General features: G+C 41.5%; 4 protein-coding genes across 4 annotated transcripts; all 4 read right to left on the reverse strand.

Moving 5' to 3' along the window:
• Window positions 1–1305: 1305 nt before the first annotated feature.
• LOC116884508 (protocadherin alpha-10) lies at window positions 1306–5223 on the reverse strand. The gene has a single exon (XM_032885636.1). The coding sequence runs from the start codon at window positions 4009–4011 to the stop codon at window positions 1594–1596; it is 2418 nt and encodes an 805-aa protein (XP_032741527.1). The 5' UTR covers window positions 4012–5223; the 3' UTR covers window positions 1306–1593.
• A 3369-nt stretch (window positions 5224–8592) lies between these two features.
• LOC116884475 (protocadherin alpha-9) lies at window positions 8593–11461 on the reverse strand. Its single transcript, XM_032885592.1, has one exon. The coding sequence runs from the start codon at window positions 11130–11132 to the stop codon at window positions 8643–8645; it is 2490 nt and encodes an 829-aa protein (XP_032741483.1). The 5' UTR covers window positions 11133–11461; the 3' UTR covers window positions 8593–8642.
• A 3258-nt stretch (window positions 11462–14719) lies between these two features.
• On the reverse strand, window positions 14720–19452 carry LOC116884907 (protocadherin alpha-7-like). The gene is given in 2 exon segments (XM_032886129.1): window positions 14720–16546; window positions 16548–19452. Coding segments are annotated over 2 exon segments (2496 nt in total). The 5' UTR covers window positions 17217–19452.
• A 13-nt stretch (window positions 19453–19465) lies between these two features.
• LOC116884477 (protocadherin alpha-8-like) lies at window positions 19466–25927 on the reverse strand. The gene has a single exon (XM_032885593.1). It carries the CDS (start codon window positions 22482–22484, stop codon window positions 20064–20066), a length of 2421 nt encoding a protein of 806 aa, XP_032741484.1. The 5' UTR covers window positions 22485–25927; the 3' UTR covers window positions 19466–20063.
• Window positions 25928–25967: the final 40 nt, after the last annotated feature.

A 25967-nucleotide genomic window follows, 5' to 3' on the forward strand; every position in this document is an offset into this window, starting at 1 on the left:
CCTACAGGTATTACAATAACGTGAAAATTTCATAAACTATGGTTTAAAAAACAAAGAAAAGGATCAGTCAGCTCTAAGAACAGTGAATTCTATTCACTGAAAAACAATGCAATCGCATGCAGTCAATTCAAATGCAATATATAACATAGCAGTAAGCTGAACACATTATGTGAAGTGTGTCAAATCTATATTGTACAAAAGGAAGCAGCAATTCTCTACATTGTTAAAAGAAATGAGGTTTGAGATGCAATGTAAAGAAATAAATATGAAAAACTCTACCCATGAGAGATGATGATATCGCAAATATGAGTTAAAATCATATTCTAACTTAAATGCTTGTTTCCAATAATACATAGTTTTGGATATGTAAAGTGGTCCAGTGTAAACATCAAGTCAAAGGTTTGGTAAAGAGTGTGACTCTATATCCCATAGTTTGTATTTTGGCTGAATAGTTCAGGTATCTATATCTGAATTATTTCTAGAGAAGATATTATACTCTCTCTAAACTTACCTATTGGAATGAGCTCAACATTCAGCAGCAGACTAATCTCAAGGTATCTCATCAAAATTATTGTTAATACTGACTTTGTAAAAATTGATTGTGGATTTCATGGACTTTGTGCTCAACATTTACTAATTGAGTTTGACTAGATATAAATCCTTCCGGCGTGTCTCACTGATTATATATTAAAATGCAAAGTTTTATGCCCTCTTAGCCAGTAATATTGAGTACTTCTGGGGTTCTTTCTTACAAATGTAAACCACAGAAATGAATTTTGAAGCCATCCTTCAAATGTCAGGATGTATTTTCAAAATCAGATTATAAGTTCGCTTTCCAAGCACTATGCTAAGAGAATTATAGTATTTCCCCAACGATGTTGACTCTGCTCTACTGTATTGTGGCTTATTCAAGTCAACACAGCAATTTTTTCTGAAACATTTGGTCAGATGGCCCAAGCTTTTCAATCAAAGGTAACAATAACCCTGCTTTGGGGGAGTGGGGGAGCCAAGTGGTGGCGGCTCAAGAGACAGAGGAAAGAGGATCTCTAAGTTTGAAGCTAGCCTGGTCTACAGAGCAATTTCTAGGATAGCCAAGGTTGAACAAAGAAACCCAGTGCTTCAGGCAAGCTGATCTCCATCTCTGACCAATCATTTCATAGTTTATAATAAGCTGAGAATCCAAATCAAATTAAAAATTAAATCATACTGTACTCCCAGATACTCGAACATAATGAAGAGCAAAGGACACCTGTCCTAGCAGGTGAACTCCCAGAACAATGATCGAGTGTTGATAATCAGATTTGAGCCCTGCCACTTTGTATTTTCTATTATGATCCTTGACTTCTTTCTGGCATACCTGTTTAATTAAAAAATTGTTGTCATTCTATTTCATTTTTTGCTAGCAGTGCTACCAGTACTATTGTTATACATAGCATGAAGAAAGAATTACTAAATAATATCCAGGATGACAAGAGTGGGAAGTGAGATGAGATGGCCAGTCGTCTTTAAATGGGCCGTCTCAAGAAAAGCAACACAAATTTACTGCTGAAGATATAATCATGAATTGACAGAGTATATCAGTGACATCACCTGTCATGAAATGTACCCCAAGATTTCTGTACTTACATTCTCAAAGATTTCTTGCTGGACACCACTATCTCCAGAACCCAAACCAGGAGGAACACTGGGGCTGAAGGCCATGAGGTCGGTCTTTGGTGGGACCTCTCCAGAGCACACCCTCTGCCTCCTTTTTTGAGAGTATGACCAGCTCCCCACTGCGCTGGAGCATACCAGCATGGGTTTTCCAGGTCCACAGGTGACCTCAGTGGGCAGTGCTGAGCATCGCAGAGCAGTGTACAACACGAGTGTGAGCACCAACAGGCTGGACACCGCACAGATGGCGATGATCAAATACACATTGACATCCACTACAGGTGATTCAGAGGCTGCTGTACCCGCCAACACCCGTGAAGAGGTCCTTGGTGCCTGGTTGCTCTCAACCAGAGAAACCAGCACTGTGGCTGTGGCAGTCAACGCTGGCTCGCCATGATCCTTCACCAAGACCAACAGGCGCTGGCGCGGCACATCTGCTTCATCCAGGGCGCGAGTGATACTGATCTCACCTGTGTATAGTCCCACACGGAAGGGACTGCGCACACTGCCAGCTCCGAATTGGAGCTCATAAGACAGCCAAGCATTATAACCAGAATCGGCATCTACTGCGCGCACCTTCGCTACTACGTGCCCTGAACCCACTGACCGAGGCACAAGCTCACTCACTGCCCCGCCGGCTCCGACAGCTCTGTGAGGCAGCAGCGTGGGCGCGTTGTCGTTCTCATCCAGTACAAACACCTGCAGAGTCACATTGCTGCCCTGGGCAGGCACACCAGCATCCCGCGCGCTCACCTGGAACTGCAGCAGCTCCAGCTCCTCATGGTCCAGAGGCTGCAGTGCGAACACCTTGCCGCTCTCGGCGTGCACAGACACATAGCTCGACAGCAAGCGCTCGCCCACTCGCCGCTCCACCAGCGAGTAGGACACCAAAGCGTTCTCTTGTGCGTCCGCATCCACCGCGGACACCGTGAAGATGTGCGCGCCAGGCTGGTTGTTCTCCTTCACGAACACCGTGTATTCAGGCTGCGCGAATGCAGGAGCATTGTCGTTCACGTCAGCCACCTCCACCGACACGCTGGCTGTGGTACACAGTGAAGGCGAACCCCCGTCCCGCGCTGTCACCACCACCTGATAGTCAGCTGTGGTCTCTCGGTCCAGAGCACCATCCAGCACAAGTGAATAGTAATTCTTGAAGGTGGACACCAGCTTGAAGGGGACATGAGGAGACAGGGAGCAGGTCACCTGCCCGTTGACTGTAGAGTCAGGATCTGTCACGCTGATTAAGGCAATAACTGTCCCCACGGGAGCATCCTCTCGAATAGGGAGCGATAATGACGTTACTATTAACTTGGGAGCATTATCATTGATGTCCAGGACTTCAATTAAGATTGTGCAGTGACCGAACATTGGAGGACTGCCTTCGTCAACTGCTTCTGCTTGAATCTTCCATAAATTTGTTTCTTCAAAATCTATTTTTCCATTGACTTTAATTTCTCCACTGACTGGATCTATATGAAAAGTGGCTTCTGTCTTAGGGGAAATGTCCGCTGCAAAGGAATAAAAAATTTGACCATTTGAACCTTCGTCCAAATCCGAGGCATTAAGTCTAATGACCAGGGTACCATTTCTTGCATTTTCTACCAGTTTTACCCGATAGATTGCTCTATCAAATGCTGGCGCGTTGTCATTTGCATCTAGAACTGTAATATGTAACTCCAAAGTGCCTGTGAGCTCAGGTTTGCCCCCATCCGTTGCTTTAACCACTAAGTGAAGCTCTGAATCTCGTTCTCTGTCTAAAGGTTTTTTTAACACTAGTTCGAGTGGTTTTACCAGCTCATCTGTGGTTGGTACTTCCAGGGAGAAATATTCACTGGGACTCAGTCTGTAAGTCAGAAGAGCATTGGTTCCGATATCTGCATCCGAAGCGCCCTCTAGCGAAAAACGAGAATCTAGAGCTCTCGTTTCCGAAACAAAGAGATTCTTTTGTGTGGTTGGGAACACAGGAGGGTTGTCATTAATGTCCTTCACCTCCACCTCCACGTGGAAAACCTGCAGCGGCCTGTCCACGATCACCTCCAAGTGGATGCTACACTCCGCACTCTTCCCGCACAGCTCCTCTCGGTCGATCCGAGAATTCACAAACAAAATGCCATTCTGCAGATTTACCTCCAGAAGGTCTCCGCGGTCCTTGGATGCCACCCTGAACAGACGGGGTACCAGTTCAGCCAGCTCCAGCCCCAGGTCCTGAGCGATGCGTCCCACGAAGGTGCCGTGTTTGGCCTCCTCTGGGACGGAGTAGCGGAGCTGGCCGCTCCCAGGCTCCCAGATTGTGAACAGCAAAAGTGAGAGCAGCAGGCACCAGGATCCATGGCAGTATTTCATGGCGACAAAGAACATATTGTCTTTGGATTTTTTTAGTAGTAGTGATTTTCTTTCTCTAAGATAATATTAACAGTGTGAGTGCTGTTTATAGTCTTTAAAGCTCGGGACCAGCTTCTTTCCGGTCTGCAGAGGATCTGATTTTCTTCTGTTGGCGCTTTTGTTGGAGAACAACGGCACCCTGTGGCTCAAAGTGTAAGTGCAACTGCGCTCTGCTCTCTTCGCTTATCAGGCTCCAGAATGATTTCGTTTGCTTTTCATTGAAGGCTTCTAATAGTTCTAATTTCAATAGCCAGTAACTAATTAGAGGTTGTTTTATCTTAGAATTATAGTTCCTGGAAAATTTTCATCTTCTTTATAGACATCTAAGAATATATTACTGCACAAACTATATCATCGTGTAAAATAATATGGACAACATACATTGTAGCAGTGATACAGCATTTAAGAGAATTTAAAGAAATGTAAGATATTTGAATGCTTCATATCCAACCTCTTCCTGAGACTATAATTGTGTTTTTCTAAATATTTTACATGCTAAATTATTCTAATTATTTGACTTAACTCTAAAGAGAGTGATTCAACATGCAGATTTCCTGTTACCACTACAACACAATGGAATTTCAATTCAATGCTAATAAACTATTTACTACTTTATCCAAATAATTATTTACTTGATGTTAATGTATTCATTTAACACTGATTTTAGGAAATTTAGAGCACATTTGTAAGGCTATACCAGTTTAAAGCTTTTGTTCAGTCACTGAATCTACTCAGGGTGAATGTTATTTCCACTTCAATGTAAATTATACTTGTTACTTACATGGAAAAATAATCAACTTTCATTCAAAAATAATATCAGTAGTTCAAGTCTGTTTATACTTATTTTCTTAGAAAATTGATGTGAAGAGGCTAGGATATAAACATTATTTTAAGTCTAACTCAGCTTTATTATCTTGTTTTTACCTGAGATACAAAAATATATTAAAATTTACATGAAAACCTATAGAAGACAATGAAGTTTATTTTATGATTAAAGACATAAATCCTAAACCAATAAATTGCTCTGTTAAAAAGAGCAAGCAAAAATTCAACCTATTGAGTTGACTAAATTCAGGAAAAAAAAGAGAGACTCATAAAGAAAAATTAATTTCCTATTTTCTGATTGAAATGACCCAATGACTTTTAGCCTAACTCCATACCGAAGTGAAGGTCCCTTCTTATTTTTGGATTGAAATATTACTTTGCCGAACAAGTACATATAAAATTAATTTTTAGATTTAAAATTCACATGTGTAAGGTATTTGCAAAACTAGTTAGGGCATCATGAGAGAGGAAGAAGAGGTGGAAAATAGAGCAGGTACTGTAGTCCATGTGATAAGGCAACAGAAAGGCCAACAATCCAAGGGCAGAGAGGACACCAGCCAGATAGAGAAAGGGATAAGAGGAAGGGGAATGGATGCCAAAGCCCTTAAATGTTAGCCTAAAAACTCAACATAAAAGAATAAAATGCAATTTTAATGTCTTGAAGTTCCAAGGTTTCCATGCAACTAACAATTATATTTTAACAATGATTTCATGCATTAGTAATGCAACTCAAATACTATCAAGCAAGATGTGATGATACATGTCCCTCACCCTTGCATTCAACAGGCAAAAAGAGGAGAAATAAAGAGAGAGAGAGAGAGAGAATACTAGAAGAAATTAGGGGAAATTCTAAGGAACTTAAGAAAAAAGCTATATCTTTATTTTAACTAAGCTGTTAGCTGTGTCTCTTAGGATTGTATACTATAGATTTCTTACTGAATTTAATCGCTGATGTCCTTGCAAAAATTAATAACAGGAAAATGATAAATGAAAAATAATAAAGTCAGCAACTTGAGAAATACACAGTAACTCAGTATATTTACATGTTTGATGTTAGGAATATCAAATAAATATAAAAATAAACATATCTATAATGCATATATACATATGTTTGAGCAAAGGAAAGGAGAGAAAAGAAACAAAGAAGAGACAGGGAAAAACAGAGACACAGAGGTTCTCTTTTTAAAGCCTACAGCCAAGAGAGGTACAATAGGTCATGCTTGTAATTCTGGCCTTGAGAAACTGGGGCAGGAAGCTTGCTGTGACTTTGAGGTCACTCTGGGCTATTGTGAGACTCTGTCTCAAAAACATAAAGTAAAAACTCAGAAATCAAACCAGGATATTGTCACCATGAAGGTTAAAATACCTCTTAAATTTGCTATTACAACTTGCACTATATTGCATTAAATTATTTAGTGACATGAGTGCACTTCATAACTGAGACATTATCAATAACATGAGCTATGACTAAAGGAAAAAAGAAACCTATAGAAATTCAAATCAAAGGCATAGATTTCATAAGTATGTGTAATATAGTGACCAATAAAATTTTGCATTTTTTCATCAAGAAATCTTTGGGATTTAACATTGAGACCAGCCATGGGAAGCTGGCCGTCAAAGGCAACATTGTGTTTATCTTCTTGTTACAATTTTGTGTTGTCCAACTTAATAATGTCAACCTTTGTTTGGATATATTTGTGAAACATGGACTGAATAATAAATTCATAGCGAATGGGAAAGGACAAATAACTGCTAAAGATCAGAATTAAAGTGATAAATAAAGATTAGTTGCTTTGGTGATGCTGGAATAAATTTGAAAAGTTACAGTAAAGCATAGTTGGTAGGATACTTTCGTCTCATCAGGGTTTTCTGGAGGAACAGAACTTATAGAATAGAGCGCATATATATATATATATACATATATATATATATATATATTGCTGTCTACCAATGGAAGATCTAAGGCTGGATGTTTCAATTGGTCTTCAGCGTGTGTCAGAATCCTGAAGAAGACTACAGTGCCAGGGAAGGCATAGACGTGCCACCGAGAGCCAGAGCAAGTAGGCAAAGGGATAGAAGTCTTCCTTCTATGTCCTTCATAAAGGCCACCACCAGAAAGAGTGTCCTAGATTAAAGGTGTATATTCCCGCCTCAAAGGATCCAGACTAAAATCTGGTCTTCCCACTTCAAATGATTCAATTAAGAAAAAAAATCCCTCACAGCTGTACCCAGTCAATGAAATTTTAGGTAATTCCAGATGGATCCAGGTTGACAACGAAGAACAGCCATCATGCCATGGAACTTAACTAGCTTACATAGCTGTCTTTATATAAACCAACGCCGCTCTGTTTAAGATAACAAGAGAACCGGGGTTGGGGATTTAGCTCAGTGGTAGAGCACTTGCCAGGGGAAGCCAAGGCCCTGGGTTCGGTCCCCAGCTCCGGAAAAAAAAAAAAAAAAAAGAAAAAAAAAAAAAAGATAACAAGAGAACCTACTGACCTAAACCACACGTGCAGAGTAGTATAAAGTATTCTAAGGGAATAATAAAGTTTTCCCATTTTAATATTAATTTAGACTAGAACATTTTTGATCTCTTGAAATAAAAAGAATGCTAGCCTGGCATGTAGAAGACATTTCGTTTGAAATCGTACGTCACAAGAAGGTAAAGGAATTGTTGATGGTGCTGTTTTCTATTTTTAAAGATTTATTTATTTTATTTTTATGTCTGAATACTTTGCCTTCATTATTAGGTGTACTTTATGCATGCTTAGCACCCACAGAGGCCAGAAGAGAGCATCAAATGCCCTGGAACTGGAGTTACGGATGGTTGTGTGTGACCATGTAGGTGCTGGGAATCAAATCTGGGTCGTCTGCAAGATCTCAAGTGCTGCTGAGCCATCTCTCCATTCCCGAGAGAGATAGTTTGTCATTTGTTTGTTTTTAAAAGGACCGTACTATTTGCTCCTGGAATTCACTATGCAGACCAAGCAGAGATCTTCTTGCCTCTGTCTGCTGAGTGCTGGCATTAAGGGTGTGCCTCACCAACCTTGGTGAGATGAAGCCTTTAGGAATAATTTTCAGAGACTTTCCACTCCCATCATAACACTTTCCTCAAAGGGAAAGTGTTTAGGCTTTCTGATAAAGGGGACCATTGTTAAATAAAATCACACCAAGAACTACGAAACATCCTTCTTCTAAAATAAAAGTGAATAATTCATACTGGAACAAGAACCAGTACTACTGAAGCAAAAGAAATCATCAAATAAGAAAACATTATGAATGAACTGGCAAGATACCTTGCTGCTATACCAGTGAATGCAGTTGCTGAATACAAAGTCTTGTTCTATGATACACATGAGGGACAAAAGAAAATGCTATATGTTCTCATGAAAAAAAAAGGGAAAGGAAAAAGTGCAACATTTTGTTAATGCATTGGATCAAATCAAAATTAACTTGAAAATTAAATATAAATAAATAATGTTATAAATATTTTTAATATGAAGACAGCATATGAAAATAAAACTTACTGCATCCTCAACACGAGTTCTATTGGGGAAAGCTTATGGGTTCATAGTTTAAGGCAGAGGTTTGCAGAGTAGTGCATAAATGGACATCATAAAACCAATTTCTGGAATAAACTATATTCCAAAATATTGCTAAAAATATTCGTGCATAGTGGTACTCAAAGAAAATATATCTGACACACATTCATTTGTCACATAATAAAGAATAAAGTGAGAAAGAAAATATATTTCATCAAAAAAATATGAAGGTAAAAAGTATTAGCCCACCTTCCCGGACAAGTCTCCTCCAGCAGAATGATTTTCCATTCCCACTTCGGTCACTGGGCAAGGGGCAAGACTGGGACTAAAAGCCATGAGGTCGGTCTTGGGCGGACCCTCTCCAGAGCATACTCGCTGCTGTCTCTGCTGTGAGTATGACCAGGTCCCCACCGCGCTAGAGCACACCAGAGTGGGCTTCCCGAGTCCGCACCCACCCTGCATGGGCACAGCTGAGCAGCGGAGGGCTATGTATAGCAGCAGAGTGAGAACCAATAGGCTTGACACTGCGCAGATAGCGATGATCAAATACACATTGACATCCACCAGCGACTCCTCCCTGCGGGACGAGTTAGGCAACCCCTGGGAAGAAGCTTTTGGCACCTGGCCGTTCTCCACCAGGGACACCAGAACGGTGGCAGTGGTGATCAACATAGGTTCCCCATGGTCCTTCACCAACACCAATAGGCGCTGGCGCGGTAAATCAGATTCATCCAGGTCTCGTGTCGTGCTGATCTCACCGGTGTAGAGACCCACACGGAAAGGGCTGCGCGCCCCTACAGCCGGATGAAACTCATAACACAGCCAAGCATTGTAACCAGAGTCTGCATCCACTGCGCGCACCTTTGACACCACGTGTCCTGCACCCACTGACCGCGACACAAGTTGGCTAAATTCGCCCATAGGTCCGCTTGACTGCTGCCCCAGCAGCGTGGGTGCATTGTCGTTCTCATCCAGCACAAACACCTGCAGAGTCACATTGCTACCCAGGGCAGGCACACCAGCATCCCGCGCGCTCACCTGGAACTGCAGCAGCTCCAGCTCCTCATGGTCCAGAGGCTGCAGCGCGAACACCTTGCCGCTCTCCGCGTGCACAGACACATAGCTCGACAGCAAGCGCTCACCCACTCGCCGCTCCACCAGCGAGTAGGACACCAGCGCGTTCTCCTGTGCGTCTGCGTCCACCGCAGACACCGTGAAGATATGCGCGCCAGGAGGGTTGTTCTCTTTCACAAAGACCGTGTATTCGGGCTGCGCAAATGCAGGAGCATTGTCGTTCACGTCAGCCACCTCCACGGACACACTGGCAGTGGCACACAGTGAAGGCGAGCCCCCGTCCCGTGCTATCACCACCACCTTATAGTCAGTTGTGGTCTCTCGGTCCAGGGCACTGTCCAGGACGAGGGAATAGTAATTCTTGAAGGTGGACACCAGCTTGAAGGGGACGTGATTAGCCAAGGAGCAGGTGACCTGCCCATTGACACCAGAGTCTTTGTCTGACACGCTGATCAGGGCGATTACAGAGCCCAAAAGAGCATCTTCTTTCACCGGAAGAGACAAAGAAGTAAGGACTATCTCTGGGGTATTATCATTTTCATCCAAGATTTCCACGAGTACAGTGCAGTGAGCAACCATAGGTGGATAACCTTTATCCGTAGCATCCACACGAATTTCATAATTGTTACTCTCCTCAAAGTCAATAGCGCCATTTACTCTTATCTCTCCAGTCTTTTCATTTATTAGAAATTTCCTTTTTATAGTAGACGAGGTCAAAGAGCTAAATGAATACTCCACTTCTTTGTTTATTCCTTCATCTGAGTCTGTAGCATTCAGCCGTATTACTAAGGTTTGATTCTCTTGATTCTCATACATCTTAACTTCATAAACAGATCTGTCAAACACAGGCGCGTTATCATTAACATCCAACACCTGGATCAACAGAGAAACCGATCCTGTGAACTCAGGTTTGCCTCCATCGGTTGCTGTCAGTAGCAACTTTAGCTGAGGATTTTCTTCTCGATCTATCAGTTTTCGAAGAACAAGCACTGGGAACTTGTCTTTGCCTTTTTTGTTTACAATATCAAGGATAAAAAATTCGTTTGAACTAAGTTTGTAAGTAAGCATCGAGTTCTCTCCAACATCTGCATCAGATGCGCCTTCTAGTGGAAATTGAGAATCAAGCAGTCTAGATTCAGGAACCAAGATCTTTTGTTCCGCTACGGAGAATAGCGGAGGGTTGTCATTAATGTCCCTCACCTCCACCTCCACATGGAAAACCTGCAGCGGCCTGTCCACGATCACCTCCAGGTGGATGCTACACTCCGCGCTCCTCCCGCACAGCTCCTCCCGATCGATCCGAGAATTCACAAACAAAATACCATTCTGCAGATTTACCTCCAGAAGGTCTCCGCGGTCCTTGGACGCCACCCTGAACAGGCGGGGCACCAGCTCCGTCAGCTCCAGCCCCAGGTCCTGCGCGATGCGGCCCACAAAGGTGCCGTGTTTGGCCTCTTCTGGGATAGAGTAGTGGAGCTGGGCACTCCCTGCATCCCATGTTGCAACGAGCAGAAGCCAAAGTAGCAGGCGCCAAGCTCCATAGCTCAGACATCTGGAGATCACCACTGAGGCCTTCTCTTGTCTTAAACATCCATGAATATGCCATCTGGGACGCACAAAAGTTCTAATATCTTCTGGTCGGTTTCCCAAGCTCATTTTTTTTTTAACCGAAACGCCGAGATCTCCAAATCTAGCCACTTCCTAACCCCTGAGAAACAGCGAAGTGTATCTTTGTTCTTAAAGACTACATTATTTCGTGGACAGCAGCGACATCCAGTGGCTAAATGTGTAAGTATAATTTTATGCGTGCACTTTTTCTTTAATTCACATCTTTGGTTTGTTTCTGTGGATTATTATCCCTAGGTACATCCAATGCCTCATATTAAATTTCTTTAGCATGTGGAAATATTTAATATGCAACTTTCTCTTCAAACGTAAAACTGCAAGAGATAATTCCTTTTTTGGTCACATGATAATTATTAGGTAAATTTAAGATTCAAGGAATCTTAAGATTCAAGGAATAATGAAAGGACTGATTTTTTTTTACTGCACAGTCCTTTCAAGTTATAATACCCAACTCGCTTATTTTGGCATTGTTTTAAGGTTAAGTAAATTTCATTCAGACAGGAGTTTCAAGACACCAATTCAGTTGTTTGCCAGATGTTTGTGTCTCCAAAGTCAACAGTAGATTGTAGATCCCCAACTTCAGCATCTGCTATTTTACCATTTACATTCCTGTATTTGTCTCTAGTAACCACACAACTTTGGCTTTTCATCCATGCAAACTCTCCATGTTCCACCTCTCACCCTCATGGCAATGTCTCAGTAGTAAGAAGACATTGGTGTAAATGACAGCAAACTAAGTCTGGGCTGGTTCTTGTAGGAGAATTAAGAACTACACAAGTGTAAATTATTCTCAGACCCAAGTTTGGACATGCTTGTTTATACAACACTTATGACCAAGTCCGGCTCCTCAGGAAAAAACATTTCCTTTGGAAAATGGTCACCCTCCAGTTGTTAAACTGTGGCTAGTAGTCCATGGGCTGAAAGAGATGGTCCTTACATTTAAGAAAATGGAAATCGGTTACATGGAAAATTTTTTATTTTATTACATTACACAATGACTTGAGAGTCTCATTTTATATAAGTTGACAAATTCATGACGACTGCTTTCGGAGTTCGCTACAAGAAATCCATTGTTTCTGTGTTTTTCAAACTTTGAGGAGTCTCTGATTCCTGTTGCCAAATGTATGCCCATCAATCTAACTTACCTTGAATCCAGACTTAGACTTTCAAATGTTTGCTAGCCATTGTTCTTCACATTCCATGCACTGTTTGTGATTGGCTCAGGTATTTGCTCTTTGTTTGTGATTGGTTCAGGTACTTGCTCTTTGTTTGTGATTGGCTCAGGTATTTGCTCTTTGTTGTTTGTGATTGGCTCAGGTATTTGCTCTTTGTTTGTGATTGGTTCAGGTATTTGCTCTTTGTTTGTGATTGGCTCAGGTATTTGCTCTTTGTGATTGGCTCAGGTATTTGCTCTTTGTTTGTGATTGGCTCAGGTATTTGCTCTTTGTTTGTGATTGGCTCACATATTTGCTCTTTGTGATTGGCTCAGGTATTTGCTCTTTGTAATTGATTCAGGTATTTGCTCTTTGTCTTGTTTTGCTTTGTTGGGGCTGGGGCGGGTGATGAGACAGAGTCTCTCTATCCTTGACTGATCAGGCTAGCCTATTACTCACAAGATCTCCCTGCCTCTGGCTCTGGAGTGCCAGGGTTAAAGGCATGTGGCACTATACCTTGCAGGCTTAAATATTCAACTGTGTGGTATAGACTGAGGGGGAGCTATCAGTTTCATTTGCATCCAAGACAAGTCTGTCTCGGAGAACTAGCAGCTTCAGCACTTTGTTCTCAGTGCATCTCATCTTCATGTCTGCATTGATGTAATTGGTAATTTGGCCATTTATAGAAGCCCATATCATCGTCCAGCATAAAGGCTGCCATCATATATACATTTCAGAACTTGCAAAATACCCATGACATTAATTTATCTTTAGGGACATGAGGAAGCATGAACACAGTGTAACCCAAGGAAGTGAGATAGGAATTAATGACAAACTGGTGATAGAACACATATCGTCACTTTGCCTAACAGGTGACAGTGTTTGTCCCTGTAGCAATCTTGCTCAAGCCAAGTTAGACTCAGGAAACCAGAAATGAAGTGCCTGTCACCCCTTTTATTCCATTTCTTCCTGAATGATAGTTTATCAAATGAAAATGAGAAAATTGAAAGATAGCTTGAACTAAATGGACAATTTACAGAAACAACTATTTGAAAGTCACAAAGTATTGTCTCCAAATGTTTAGTATAGCACATAGGAACATTGAAGAGTCTTGTACTGTAGAATAATGAAAGAAAACTAAATTCTCACCTATTGTACGGGAGTTTGTTTTTGTAGTTTTCAGACTATGAATTACAAATGAATTAAATTTTTACATTCCAAATTTTAATCACTAATCTAAAAAAAGTTAATTTAAAAAAATCACTTTCTAAAGAAAGAAAGTTCCCCGAGCTGCTTTAATCTCAGCACTTGAGAGGCAGAGGGAGGAAGATCTCTGTGGATTCAAGACCAGCCTGGTCTACAGAGCTAGTTCCAGAACAACCAGGGCTACACAAAGAAACTGTCATGAAAACCCATAAAACAAAAAGAAAGAAAAATAGCTGCTGGGAGAGAGAAATAGCCCAGAATTATAAACATAGAAATCATTGTCAATAGGCATCTTATAATTTACATTATGAAAAATTTAGAAATATATTTTACACATATTGAAATGAGAATCACATTTATACTCTTTGATAGAATTGTGTTTATGACTTTCTGGGTTTCTTTTTGTTGTAGATGATGATGTTTAGTTCTGTTTTGCTTTTCATGTTTTGAGACAATAGTCCTGACACTCTCTATGTAGGCCAGGCTGGCCTTAAAATTACAAATATACTATGCCTCTGCCTCCTCTGCCTCTCTGCCTCTCTCTCTCTCCCTCTGCCTCTTCCTCTTCCTCCCTGCCTCTCTCTTTGTCTGTCTCTCTCTTCCTCTCTGCCTCTGCCTCTGCCTCTGCCTCTCTGCCTCTGCCTCTGCCTCTGCCTCTGCCTCTGCCTCTGCCTCTGCCTCTGCCTGCTTGAATTAAAGAGATGAACCACCATGCCCAGCCTAGAATTAGGTTTCTAAGAAGAGACATTTTATTTGTTGTCTCTTTGTTTTGATTTTACTGATCCCCTGGTTGCAATGTGTCTCCATCCAGAGGACTGTTGAATATGAAATTTTATATTCATGTTCACTGAATGACTACCAAGCCATTGTAGAGGTTTTTTTATTTGTTTGTGTTTGTTTGTTTACTTTTGTGGTATTATTTAATTTTTGTTTGGTTTGTTGGTTTTTTTGTTTATTTGGGTTGGTTAGTTTGGATTTTGTTGTTGTTTGGAATGATAGTGGCTGTTGTTTTGTTTTTTGTTTTTGTTTTCACAAGGAATCGTTCTCAAATGTTATGGAAGTCTATCATTAGCAATTTGATTAATACATTACAGTTTTTAAATAAAATTACTTCAGCAGTTAACTGACACTTCCATAATATGCAGTGATTTGCTCTAATAGGAGTATGGAAATAGAAGTCTTATCCAAATTTATATATATATTATATATATAATTATATATATTAATTTAATATATATAATTATACATATATAATTTTTAAAATACTGGTATAATTGTAGACTTTTCTACAGTGCTTAAATATACCAAGGGAGTTTTTTGGAAAAATCTTCCACAAATAAATATATGAATAAACACAATTCTACAACTCACCTTCTCAGAGGAGTCCAAAGAAACAGATGGTTCTGCAGATCCAGGACATGGAGGTAGACCGGGGCTGAAGGCCATTAGGTCGGTCTTCGGTAGGCCCTCTCCAGAGCATACCCTCTGCTGTCTCTGCTGCGAGTAAGACCAGGTACCCACCGCGCTGGAGCACACCAGCATGGGCTTCCCAGACCCACAAGCGCCCCCAGTGGGCATCGCGGAGCAGCGTAGCGCAGAGTACAACAGCAGCGTAAGCACCAATAGGCTGGACACTGCGCAAATGGCAATGATCAGGTACACGTTGACATTCACTAACGATGACTCTGGTACACTAACACCCACAGAGGACCGGGACGAGGCCTTTGGGGCCTGGCCACTTTCCACTAAAGACACCAGCATGGTGACTGTGGCAGTCAGCTGAGGCTCACCGTGGTCCTTCACCAGCAGCAGCAGACGTTGTCTAGTCCCATCTGTTTCGTCCAAGGACCTTGTGGTGCTGATCTCACCAGTGTATAGTCCTACACGGAATGGGCTGCGCATGCTCCCTGGCAATGAGAGCAGCTCGTAAGACAGCCAAGCATTGTAACCAGAGTCTGCATCTACTGCGCGCACCTTCGCCACCACGTGACCAGGATCCACCGACCTAGGCAACAAATGATTGAACACTCCATCTGAACCACCCGTCCCAGATCCAAGCAACGTCGGCACGTTGTCGTTCTCATCCAGTACAAACACCTGCAGAGTCACATTGCTGCCCAGGGCAGGCACACCAGCATCCCGCGCGCTCACCTGGAACTGCAGCAGCTCCAGCTCCTCATGGTCCAGAGGCTGCAGCGCAAACACCTTGCCGCTCTCCGCGTGCACAGACACATAGCTTGACAAGAAGCGTCCCCCCACCCTTCGCTCCACCAGCGAGTAGGACACCAATGCATTCTCCTGTGCATCCGCATCCATCGCGGAAACCGTGAAGATGTGTGCTCCAGGCGGGTTGTTCTCTTTCACAAACACCGTGTATTCGGGCTGCGCGAATGCAGGAACATTGTCGTTCACATCAGCCACCTCCACAGAAACGGTGGCCGTGGCCCGCAGCGTGGGAGAACCCCGGTCCTCCGCAGTCACCACCACCTGATAGTCAGCTGTGGTCTCTCGGTCCAGGGCGCTGTCCAGCACAAGCGAATAGTAATTCTTGAAGGTGGACACCAGCTTGAAGGGGACGTGATTAGCCAAGGAGCAGGTCACCTGCCCGTTGGCACCTGAGTCTAGATCAATCACACTGATCAGGGCAATAATTTTCCCCAGCTGCGCATCTTCTTTAACAGGGAGCCAGAGTGTTTTGACATTGAGCTGTGGGGCATTGTCATTAGCATCGACAACTTCCACAAGAACAGTACAATGACCAATCAGTGGTGGGAAGCCCTTATCACGTGCCTCTAATGGAATCTTGTAAGCTTTGCACTCTTCAAAATCAATAATTCCGATAACTGTAATCTCTCCACTCACAGCATCCACGTGAAACTTGGATTTTATATCTGAAGAAACATCACTAGAAAATGAGTACATAACTTCCCCATTGACGCCTTCGTCCAAATCTGAAGCATTGACTTTGATTACTAATGTCCCGTTTGGAACGTTTTCTGGTAATTTCACGGTATACAGAGATCTGTCAAAAGCTGGAGCGTTGTCATTGACATCCAGCACTGTGATGAGTAACTGAACGGTGCCGGGTCAGCTCCGGTTTGCTCTCCGTCCGTAGCCGGAGCAATAAGCGCATCTCTGCAGCTTCTTCTCTGTCTAAAGGTTTCCGCAAAACGAGCCCAAGAGGTTTCACCTGCTCGTGGTTGGGCGGTACATCCAGAGAGAAATGTTCATTGGTGCTCAGTCTGTAAGTCAGCAGAGCATTGGAACCGACATCTGCATCTGACGCGCCCTCTAATGGAAACCACGAGTCGAGCAGTCTGGACTCCGGAATAAACAGAGTCTTTTGTGTCGCTGGAAACATGGGAGGGTTGTCATTAATGTCCCTCACCTCCACCTCGACGTGGAAAACCTGCAGCGGCCTGTCCACGATCACCTCCAGGTGGATGCTACACTCCGCGCTCCTCCCGCACAGCTCCTCCCGATCGATTCGAGAATTCACAAACAAAATTCCATTCTGCAGATTTACCTCCAGAAGGTCCCCAAAACCCTTTGAGTCCAACTGGAAAAGACCAGGAACCAGCTCCGGCAGCTGCAGTTCCAGATCCTGTGCGATGCGGCCCACAAAGGTGCCGTGTTTGGTTTCCTCGGGTATAGAGTAGCGGAGCTGTCCGCTCCCCACCTCCCAAACTGCGAGGAGCAGAAGCGAAAGCACTAGAAACCGTCCCTCTGGGAGTGCACCGCCTAAACAAAGCATTTCAGGAGCTTGATACTTCCAGTTCGCTTAAATTACTTCCAAATGAAGAGAAGCCAACTGATTCTCTCAATTCCTCCCTCCCGTGTTCACCATTGCTCATCAGAGTAAATAAGAATGGAGCGTCTTTTCTGCTGGAAAAAGGATGGCTATACCAGTCTTTTAATCAGAACGAATAAAGCGGCCGAGAGCGACATCAGGCGGCCTCAAAGAGTAAGTACATATTCGGCGAATGGACACTGAACCGTTGAACCTTATTTTATCCTCTGAATTTTATCATTGTTGAAATAGAAAACCACCTTTATCTTCCTGGAGGTACTATTAGAGGACTGACCTCTAAAATTAAGAAATACATAATTACAGTTCTCTTGTTCCTGGGAAAACTGTCCACAAAATTTTAAAATAACGATGAAAATTGAGTGGCAACTTAAAATGATGAGGTACATAATCACAAATATTAAATTTGAAAAACGTTTTCGTTCTGTAACTCAGGGACATCCACATTCCTGAATTTTTGATCCTGACATAATAGACCCATGATGCCTAGCAAAGCTAGGCACCCAGAAATTTACTGATCAAAATAAACTTTTTTCTGCTGGATGAAAGATATCAGTAAATATATGCAGATGGAGTAGTTTTCCTAAGTAATTCCATAAACTGTCAATGTATAAAGTATTTTTAAAATAGAATCTAGTAGAACAACCTTTGTGGGGAGAAAATATATTTCTTTTTATTAATATTTACATAGCCTGTTCCCACCATCATGTTTTATTCCTGCACCTACAGGATATGATTGCTTTCAACTATTGTCTTATGTGAAGATCAATGTCTTCTCTCTTGTACAGCATTTACTGTACCATCCCATTGTACATTTCATCTTCAGTATTGTTCATTCAGAGTTTGGGAAGAGTTCTATTTTAAACTTATGCTTACAATTCTTTTCTACCTTTGTTCTAATTAAGAACAACTCTCTTTTGAGTTCTAGTCTCCCACTCAAACATGATTAATTGATCGATCCATTGATTGATGATTGATTAAATCTATTATTAATCCATTGGGGGGTCTAAAAGTAAAATGATGGACATTTTGATGATGAAAATTATTGATGATGTTTAAAGTGATTAGGTGCCAAATTCAGTGTTAGATGACATAAAGGACTTTGAATGCTATTTATGTTTTGTAAAAACAGCTAAAATTTAGGAGGAGATTATGGTCAAGTCACATCTGAGAGCCAAGTAGATGTCATCATAATAGTAAATATAAAGTCGTTTCCACAAAGAAGAGGCTGCACACTGTTCAAATAGTATTATAAGCATAGGCATACCGAAGGCTGAAAGTCTTTAGAACTGAGAGCTAAAGTAAATATTCTATATAGAACATTTTGATAGATAGATTACAGGCGTAGACAGGAATTATGAAAGATATGAAGGCAACCACATAAAATTCTTGCTTTTTGATTCATTTGAGTTGGGGAAAAGGATAAAATCTACTTATAAACGATTATGTGGTGTCATTATATTGCTAACATGCTATAAGAGTCCAGAGTTCCAGAAACCTCTAATTCACATTCATTAAATCTAACAATTCTTTTCTAAGAAATGTGCTTAATATCTAATAAGTATATATTGTCGGGGCAAATAAAACACACTCAGGAAGCAAAGGGAAAAAAGGAGTTCTAGAATTTAAACGTTGAAAGACCAGGAAAGTAGCTCAAACTTTCGACAGATTTACTTTCAAAAAGAAAAATATTTCTGTGTAAACTAAAACGTCTTCAACATTTTGAGTATTTTTATAATGATTTATAAATTACACATCTATCAACAACAGTAGAATTATTACATACTGTATTCTTGCTCTTTATTATTTTCTTAAACCATATTAAATGTAAACGTAATGTAGATTTTTTTGGGGGGAGAGGTGCTAGATTCTGAACTTGGGCCCATGAGCCTGCTATGAAAGGTTTTTTTGTAAAATAATCAACTCATATGGAAAGACCAACACGATTGTACTGTATACTGACTCTGCTTCAGCAGAGCTTTATCAGAATAAGAGCAACGATCGACCAGGCAATGATGCTCAAAAAAAAATATTAAAGTACTGAAAATAATGTAAAGCTTCCATACCAGTAAACGAAACAAACAAACAAAAACAAACTTGAAATGGTGGAAATTGCCAGATCTCAGAACTCAGGGACTGAAACAGGAGGACTGTGAGGTTTATGTTAAACTGAGATACATGAGAGATAGAGAAAGAAGGAAATCATTCTGCATCTTATGACTAAAAGGTTTAAAACAGTAATAAATGTTACAACATCTTGAAACTAAGAGATCTAAAATGAACAAATAAGATGATAAACCAAACTCGTGAAATTGACTGTTGTAGCATAAATGGAAGATATGCCTTCCCGATAATACTACAAAATACATCAAAAGCTCAGAGAATAATTGTGAAATGTAAAAGCTCGGAGGAATGCATTCCCACAGATGTCACCAAATTCTGATCTAGAAGACTGAACTCACACAAAGGCTAAAAGCAGTACTCCACACAATACGAAATTGCTTGTGACGCCTTGGAACAACAAAGATTGCGGTGTACGAATAACCAGCATGTGATATGTCACTTGAACTCAAGAGTATCAAGCCAACATGAAGATGTAGTATCTCAGATGTTAAATAGATAGATAGATAGAAGATAGAAGATAGATAGATAGATAGATAAATAAATAAATAAATGTACGACAACACAAAAATAATAAATCAAGTAAAAATTGTGGCTAGAATAATATTGAATTTTGACAATAACATGTGCAAATGTGCAATACCATGAAAGGAGTCACAAAATTTCTACGAATTAAATGTTTCTAAATATAAAAGGACTTACTTGAAAGCCATGATGGTCATTTAAATCTTGCCCTTCCCCAATGACCTCTGATACTGGACGCGGTGGAAGACTGGGACTAAAAGCCATGAGGTCGGTCTTAGGTGGGCCCTCTCCAGAGCACACCCTTTGCCGCCTCTGCTGTGAGTACGACCAGCTTCCCACGGCGCTGGAGCACACCAGCATGGGCTTCCCCGGAGCACAGACTCCATCGGTGGGCGTCGTCGAGCAGCGCAACGCTGTGTACAGCAGCAGCGTGAGCACCAACAGGCTGGACACTGCGCAAATGGCAATGATCAGATACACGTTGATATCCACCAGCGAGGCCTCTGGGACTGAAGCACGACTAGAAGCCTGAGAAGAGGCTTTTGGTGCCTGGCTACTCTCAACCAGGGACACAAGGATGGTAGCTGTGGAAGTCAGAGTTGGCTCACCATGGTCTTTTACCAATACCAACAGACGCTGCCTAGGTGCGTCAGACTCATCAAGAGCACGTGTTGTACTGATCTCACCCGTGTACAGCCCAACACGAAACGGGCTACGAGGGCCCACTGAGGGTTGCAGTTCATAGGACAACCATGCGTTGTAGCCAGAATCTGAGTCCACCGCCCGCACTTTTGCGACCACCTGACCCACGCTCACAGACCTGTGTATCAGATCAGTTGCCACACTACCCAAGCCTTCAGTACCAGCCAAAAGAATGGATGGAGCATTGTCGTTCTCATCCAGCACAAACACCTGCAGAGTCACATTGCTGCCCAGGGCAGGCACACCAGCATCCCGCGCGCTCACCTGGAACTGCAGCAGCTCCAGCTCCTCATGGTCCAGAGGCTGCAGTGCGAACACCTTGCCGCTCTCCGCGTGCACAGACACATAGCTTGACAGCAAGCGCTCGCCCACCCTACGCTCCACTAGAGAGTAAGACACCAGCGCATTCTCCTGTGCATCCTCATCCATTGCCGACACCGTGAAGATATGCGCTCCAGGCGGGTTGTTCTCATTCACGAACACCGTGTATTCCGGCTGCGCGAACGCAGGAGCATTGTCGTTCACGTCAGCCACCTCCACAGACACGCTGGCCGTGGCCCACAGAGAAGGCAAACCCCCGTCCTGAGCTGTCACCACCACCTGATAGTCAGCTGTGGTCTCTCGGTCCAGAGCGCTGTCCAGCACAAGCGAATAGTAATTCTTGAAGGTGGACACCAGCTTGAAGGGGACATGCGGAGTCAAGGAGCAGGTCACCCGCCCATTGGCTCCAGAGTCCAGATCAGAAACGCTAATTAGGGCAATGACAGTACCCAGTGCAGCGTCCTCTCGAACAGGCAGGGATAAGGAAGTCAAGGTGATCTGAGGCACATTGTCGTTTTCATCCAATACCCTCACTAAAACAGTGCAATGGCCTGCCATCGGAGGGTGTCCTTTGTCCGTCGCGTCAACGCGGATTTTGTAGACATCTACTTGCTCAAAGTCCAAATTCCCTTGAATTACGATTTCTCCTGTGTCTGCATCTATGCTAAACTGGTCAAGAATCCTGGGCGACACCAGCCTATTAAAAGAGTAAGAAATTGCTGAATTCGTCCCTTCATCCCTGTCAGAAGCATTCAGTCTAATAACTGTTGTTCCGTTGTCTGAGTTTTCCAAGATTCTCACTTCATACTCAGGGTGTTGGAAAGTAGGGGCGTTGTCATTCACATCCAGCACAGTGACCAGCAGCTGAACCGAGCCTGTGAGCTCAGGCTTGCCTCCATCCGTGGCTGTCAGCAGTAGCTTATGCTCAGGAGCATCCTCTCTGTCCAACAACTTTCTTAAAGCTAACTCAACCTGTTTACTTTCTTCGTTCTTTGAACTCACAATTAGTGTGAAGTAATCATTAGAGTCAAGCCTATAAGTTACAGCTGAATTGACTCCAATGTCTGCATCGAATGCGCCCTCTAGCAGAAACCTAGAGTCTAGCATTCTGGATTCTGAAATATGCAGTTTTTGTTCTTTCACGGGGAATACAGGCGGATTATCGTTAATGTCCCTCACCTCCACCTCCACGTGGAAAACCTGCAGCGGCCTGTCCACGATCACCTCCAGGTGGACGCTACACTCCGCGCTCCTCCCGCACAGCTCCTCCCGGTCGATTCGAGAATTCACAAACAAAATACCATTCTGCAGATTTACCTCCAGAAGGTCCCCGCGGTCTTTGGACGCCACCCTGAACAGGCGGGGCACCAGCTCCGCCAGCTCCAGTCCCAGGTCCTGCGCGATGCGTCCCACGAAGGTGCCGTGTTTGGCCTCCTCAGGGATGGAGTAGTGGAGCTGGCCGCTCCCAGCTTCCCAGATTGAGAACAGCAGAAGCAAGAGCAGCAGACGCCGGGAATCCGGACCTCCTCGCCGAGCAAACACCATGTCAAGGACTCCTTTTGTTCCTTTGAGAAATCTGGTCTTGATATAAAGATCAACTGTTGGGCATCTCGAATCCTTTAATCCAGTTGAGCGGCAACTGCCATTGTTCAGCGGATTTTAAGAAACATACGGCTGTGAGAGAGTCTTGGGATCTGAGCGAGGCAGACCTTGATAGACAGCGACATCATGTGGCTCCAATAGGTAATGAGTCCAAAGATTTAACAACCTGGGCAATAATTGGGTTCTTTCATAATATGAATATTTTCTTTTCATTTTTTATTCTTTAATAGTAGATTCTTAGTGTTGCAGGTGCATGCATGTTTATCTTCTCTCTCCTTTACAGAGATTCCGTTTCAGTGAGAGATCTTTTCATTAGTGAAAATGTCTCTTTCCAATATTTTAAATACTGGTCTATCAATAGTATGCTAATAATTCTCTGTAATATGTGTTATGACCTGGAAATGACATGCATATCACAAGTATAAACTTCCCTCCACACTTGTCTGTGGAAGTAATTTGTTCATTGGCAGCGGTCATTGAAATGTATTATTCTATATGAACGTATAATTCTAATTTTTCTTAAGTTTATATGTGTTCTTGTGAATCCTTATTACATTTGAAAACATCCTCTTGATGTTCCCAGTGAACATAAAAACATTTTAAACTGTTTTGCTTACAAATTCTTGGAAAATGAAAACCCATATTTTTCCAACAATCAATATATGTGTGATGTATCAAATGAGCCTCTCACAACATTTTCCTTTATAGATTTCTCAGCCATGGTAAATCCAAATAATATTTCAACTTCTGGTCTTGGCTGGATATGGATCTTTCTTCTGCTCCAAAATATGAGCATAACTCCAAAATTATGGCTTTATCTTCTTCATACTTTTTGCTCTTTCTTTAATGAGAGTCTTCTCTATGTCAATGTCTTTAGACAAGTTTGAAGAATGTTTAAACCTATAATTACAAAGGTGGAGGTGGTGGTGCATGCCTTCCTTTCTAGCACCAGGGAGGCAGAGGCAGGAGGATTATTGTGAATTCAAGGCCAGCCTGCTCTGTGTAGTGAATCCCAGGAGTGTTAGGACCATACAGAGAAACCCTGTCTCAAAAGTCCAAAATAAATATCAATACTTACCACCAAATCTTAATATTTGAACATCATGATTTCTATATTTTGGCCATTCTCCAAATTTACTTAGGCATAGTCCCCAACTTAATTTTATAACTGGTTCTCTCTTGCATACAGTATTTAAAGTTTTCCTAGTCCCTTCCCATTTTATATACCATGATTGTTGTACTTATGACTATAACTTCTAGTGGAGTGTGCTGAGGCCTCTAACACATTTGATTTCTATTTGACAAGTATGAGTCCTCAGTCTCACATCAGGCCGTCTTCATGTTGCCTCTGACGTCTTTTCACTGTGAATTATGTTTTACAGAAATACCCCCTCTCATCCTAAAACGCTTCTATTAAAGTTCTCTTTTACTTCATTTTTATCCATGACAATGGTACTCTCAAAGTTAACCTCATAAGTTAATTCTCCAAAAATTCATTTTTTAATAACTGCTTTCAATGAGGTGTATATTGATTGGAATTCCTCTAGTGGCCTTATCACTAAATTGCAGCTTATTTCAATGACATCTGTTGTTTTTCTCTAGATTCCTATCCTTGTATTCTGTAGAGTACCTACCAAAGTTACATCACACCGGAAGCTTCTAATAGCTATAATGTTTACATAAACGTAGTTCTAACTGAATAGTTTGAATTTCTAAAATTAAGTAAAGCATAACCTATGGCTTTTTACTTAAGCTCTTAAAAATCTGGATGTTTGGGGATATGATAGATATAATTGTGTAATATTTTAATTGCTTCTTGGTGCTTGGAATAAGAATATATCATTAGCTACAGATGCCGAGTTACTGAAAATGCACAGACAAGAAAAAGAGAAAAGGGGAATGATGGAGTTTTCTATGAAACTATTAACTTTATTCTCATTTTAGTTAACAAAAGACTATCTCTATAAATAACATTAAAGACATTGTTAAAATGGAACTACAGAATCTCTGTGAATTTTACAAACAAGAAATATATCCCATAGCCAGCAAAGAAAAACCTGAGTTTGTATCTCTCAAACTGATTTCCTAATAAAAAATAATGATAGCTCATGAATACAGATGCCGTGGTAAGGGGGTTCTCCTGTGAACTTCTGTGGTGTCCAAAAATGAATTAATCTTAATTTTTATTAGTTAATTTGCTAGGAAGGCTTTAAATTGATATATCCATGTAGGATGAAACAAAACTTTGAAAATCAATACAACCATTACGATTACTGTCACTAAAACTCTACAATAATCATAAATATTCTCCAAATGGACTATTCTTTAAATAGAAGCAGAATTTGGTGTGCCTGTGGTAGTGCTCTAAGGTTAAGTCTCCTGAGAGCTGCCCATGAGTTGAGCACATTTACTCTACTTACACTAAAAACAAGAGCAAAATATTCCAAAATAATCTCATGGCATATATTAGAATTGAGCCAGCTTTGAAGGTGGATAGTCAGAGGTAACTAAACAAATACTTGAAATTTTAAAAACAGCACAAGTTTTCTGATCTGCCTTTGTGCACCATGGATGTGCACAATGAACAACTTAGCTGATAAGTCTTGATCTTAATCTGAGTGATGAAGTAAGATGCAGATACTTGACATGCTGAATGAACAAAAGATGATGCCTGCCTTGCAAGAGAAGAAGTGCAACAATGCAGAAGAGAAGGTTTGAAGGGTCACTATTTTCCTAAACAGAAAGGCACGTTGCATATATATTTGTAGTTTTAGAATACAAAACAGAAGCCAAAACCTCCCAGAATTCAAAGAAGTAAATGCTTCACTGTAAGAACTGGGAATAACTTTCGCTGTACACTAGAGTTAATTCTTCTGTATTTTGAATGTGAGTAGTCCCGATGGAACTATATTTTTAAGTAATATTAATTACCACAAACATGGCAAGTACAATCCTACAAGTAAGGTTTAAAAAAGAAAGTGCTACACAAATATGATTGGAAAATATAAATTCTTGCAATAAGAAACAGAGATAATTCAACTTGTAGAGTAAAAATATTACACCTATAATGTCGAAACCTATGTTGTGGTAGAATATGCACGATACAAAGTAGTAATAGGTCAGCATATATATTTAAATTAGTTTACTGTAGGATTTATAAGTTCTCATTGGGAGTGCTTGCCTAGCATGCTGTGGGAATTCTATTTTATGAGGTCTGGACATTGAATAATGCACCGGTTGTGGACACACTTAACTTTAGAAATCTCCTACGTAAAGAATGTAAAGACATTAATCATATTAGCAAGTTTTATCAATAGTCCAGACCAACATAAATTACCAAGTTTATGAAAGAGAAACCCAAACTGGTCTGAAAAACCCCTGTGTAAGCCAGATTAAGCTAAAAATTAAATTCCCTTATGCCTCAAC

This window comes from Rattus rattus, chromosome 15 (assembly GCF_011064425.1).
Source record: "Rattus rattus isolate New Zealand chromosome 15, Rrattus_CSIRO_v1, whole genome shotgun sequence".
Taxonomy (NCBI): Eukaryota; Metazoa; Chordata; class Mammalia; order Rodentia; family Muridae; genus Rattus; species Rattus rattus.

Excerpts from the sequence above, each read along its gene's own strand:
- LOC116884475 (XM_032885592.1), bottom strand. The coding sequence starts at position 11,132 with ATGAGCTTGGGAAACCGACCAGAAGATATTAGAACTTTTGTGCGTCCC.
- LOC116884477 (XM_032885593.1), bottom strand. The coding sequence starts at position 22,484 with ATGGTGTTTGCTCGGCGAGGAGGTCCGGATTCCCGGCGTCTGCTGCTC.
- LOC116884508 (XM_032885636.1), bottom strand. The coding sequence starts at position 4,011 with ATGTTCTTTGTCGCCATGAAATACTGCCATGGATCCTGGTGCCTGCTG.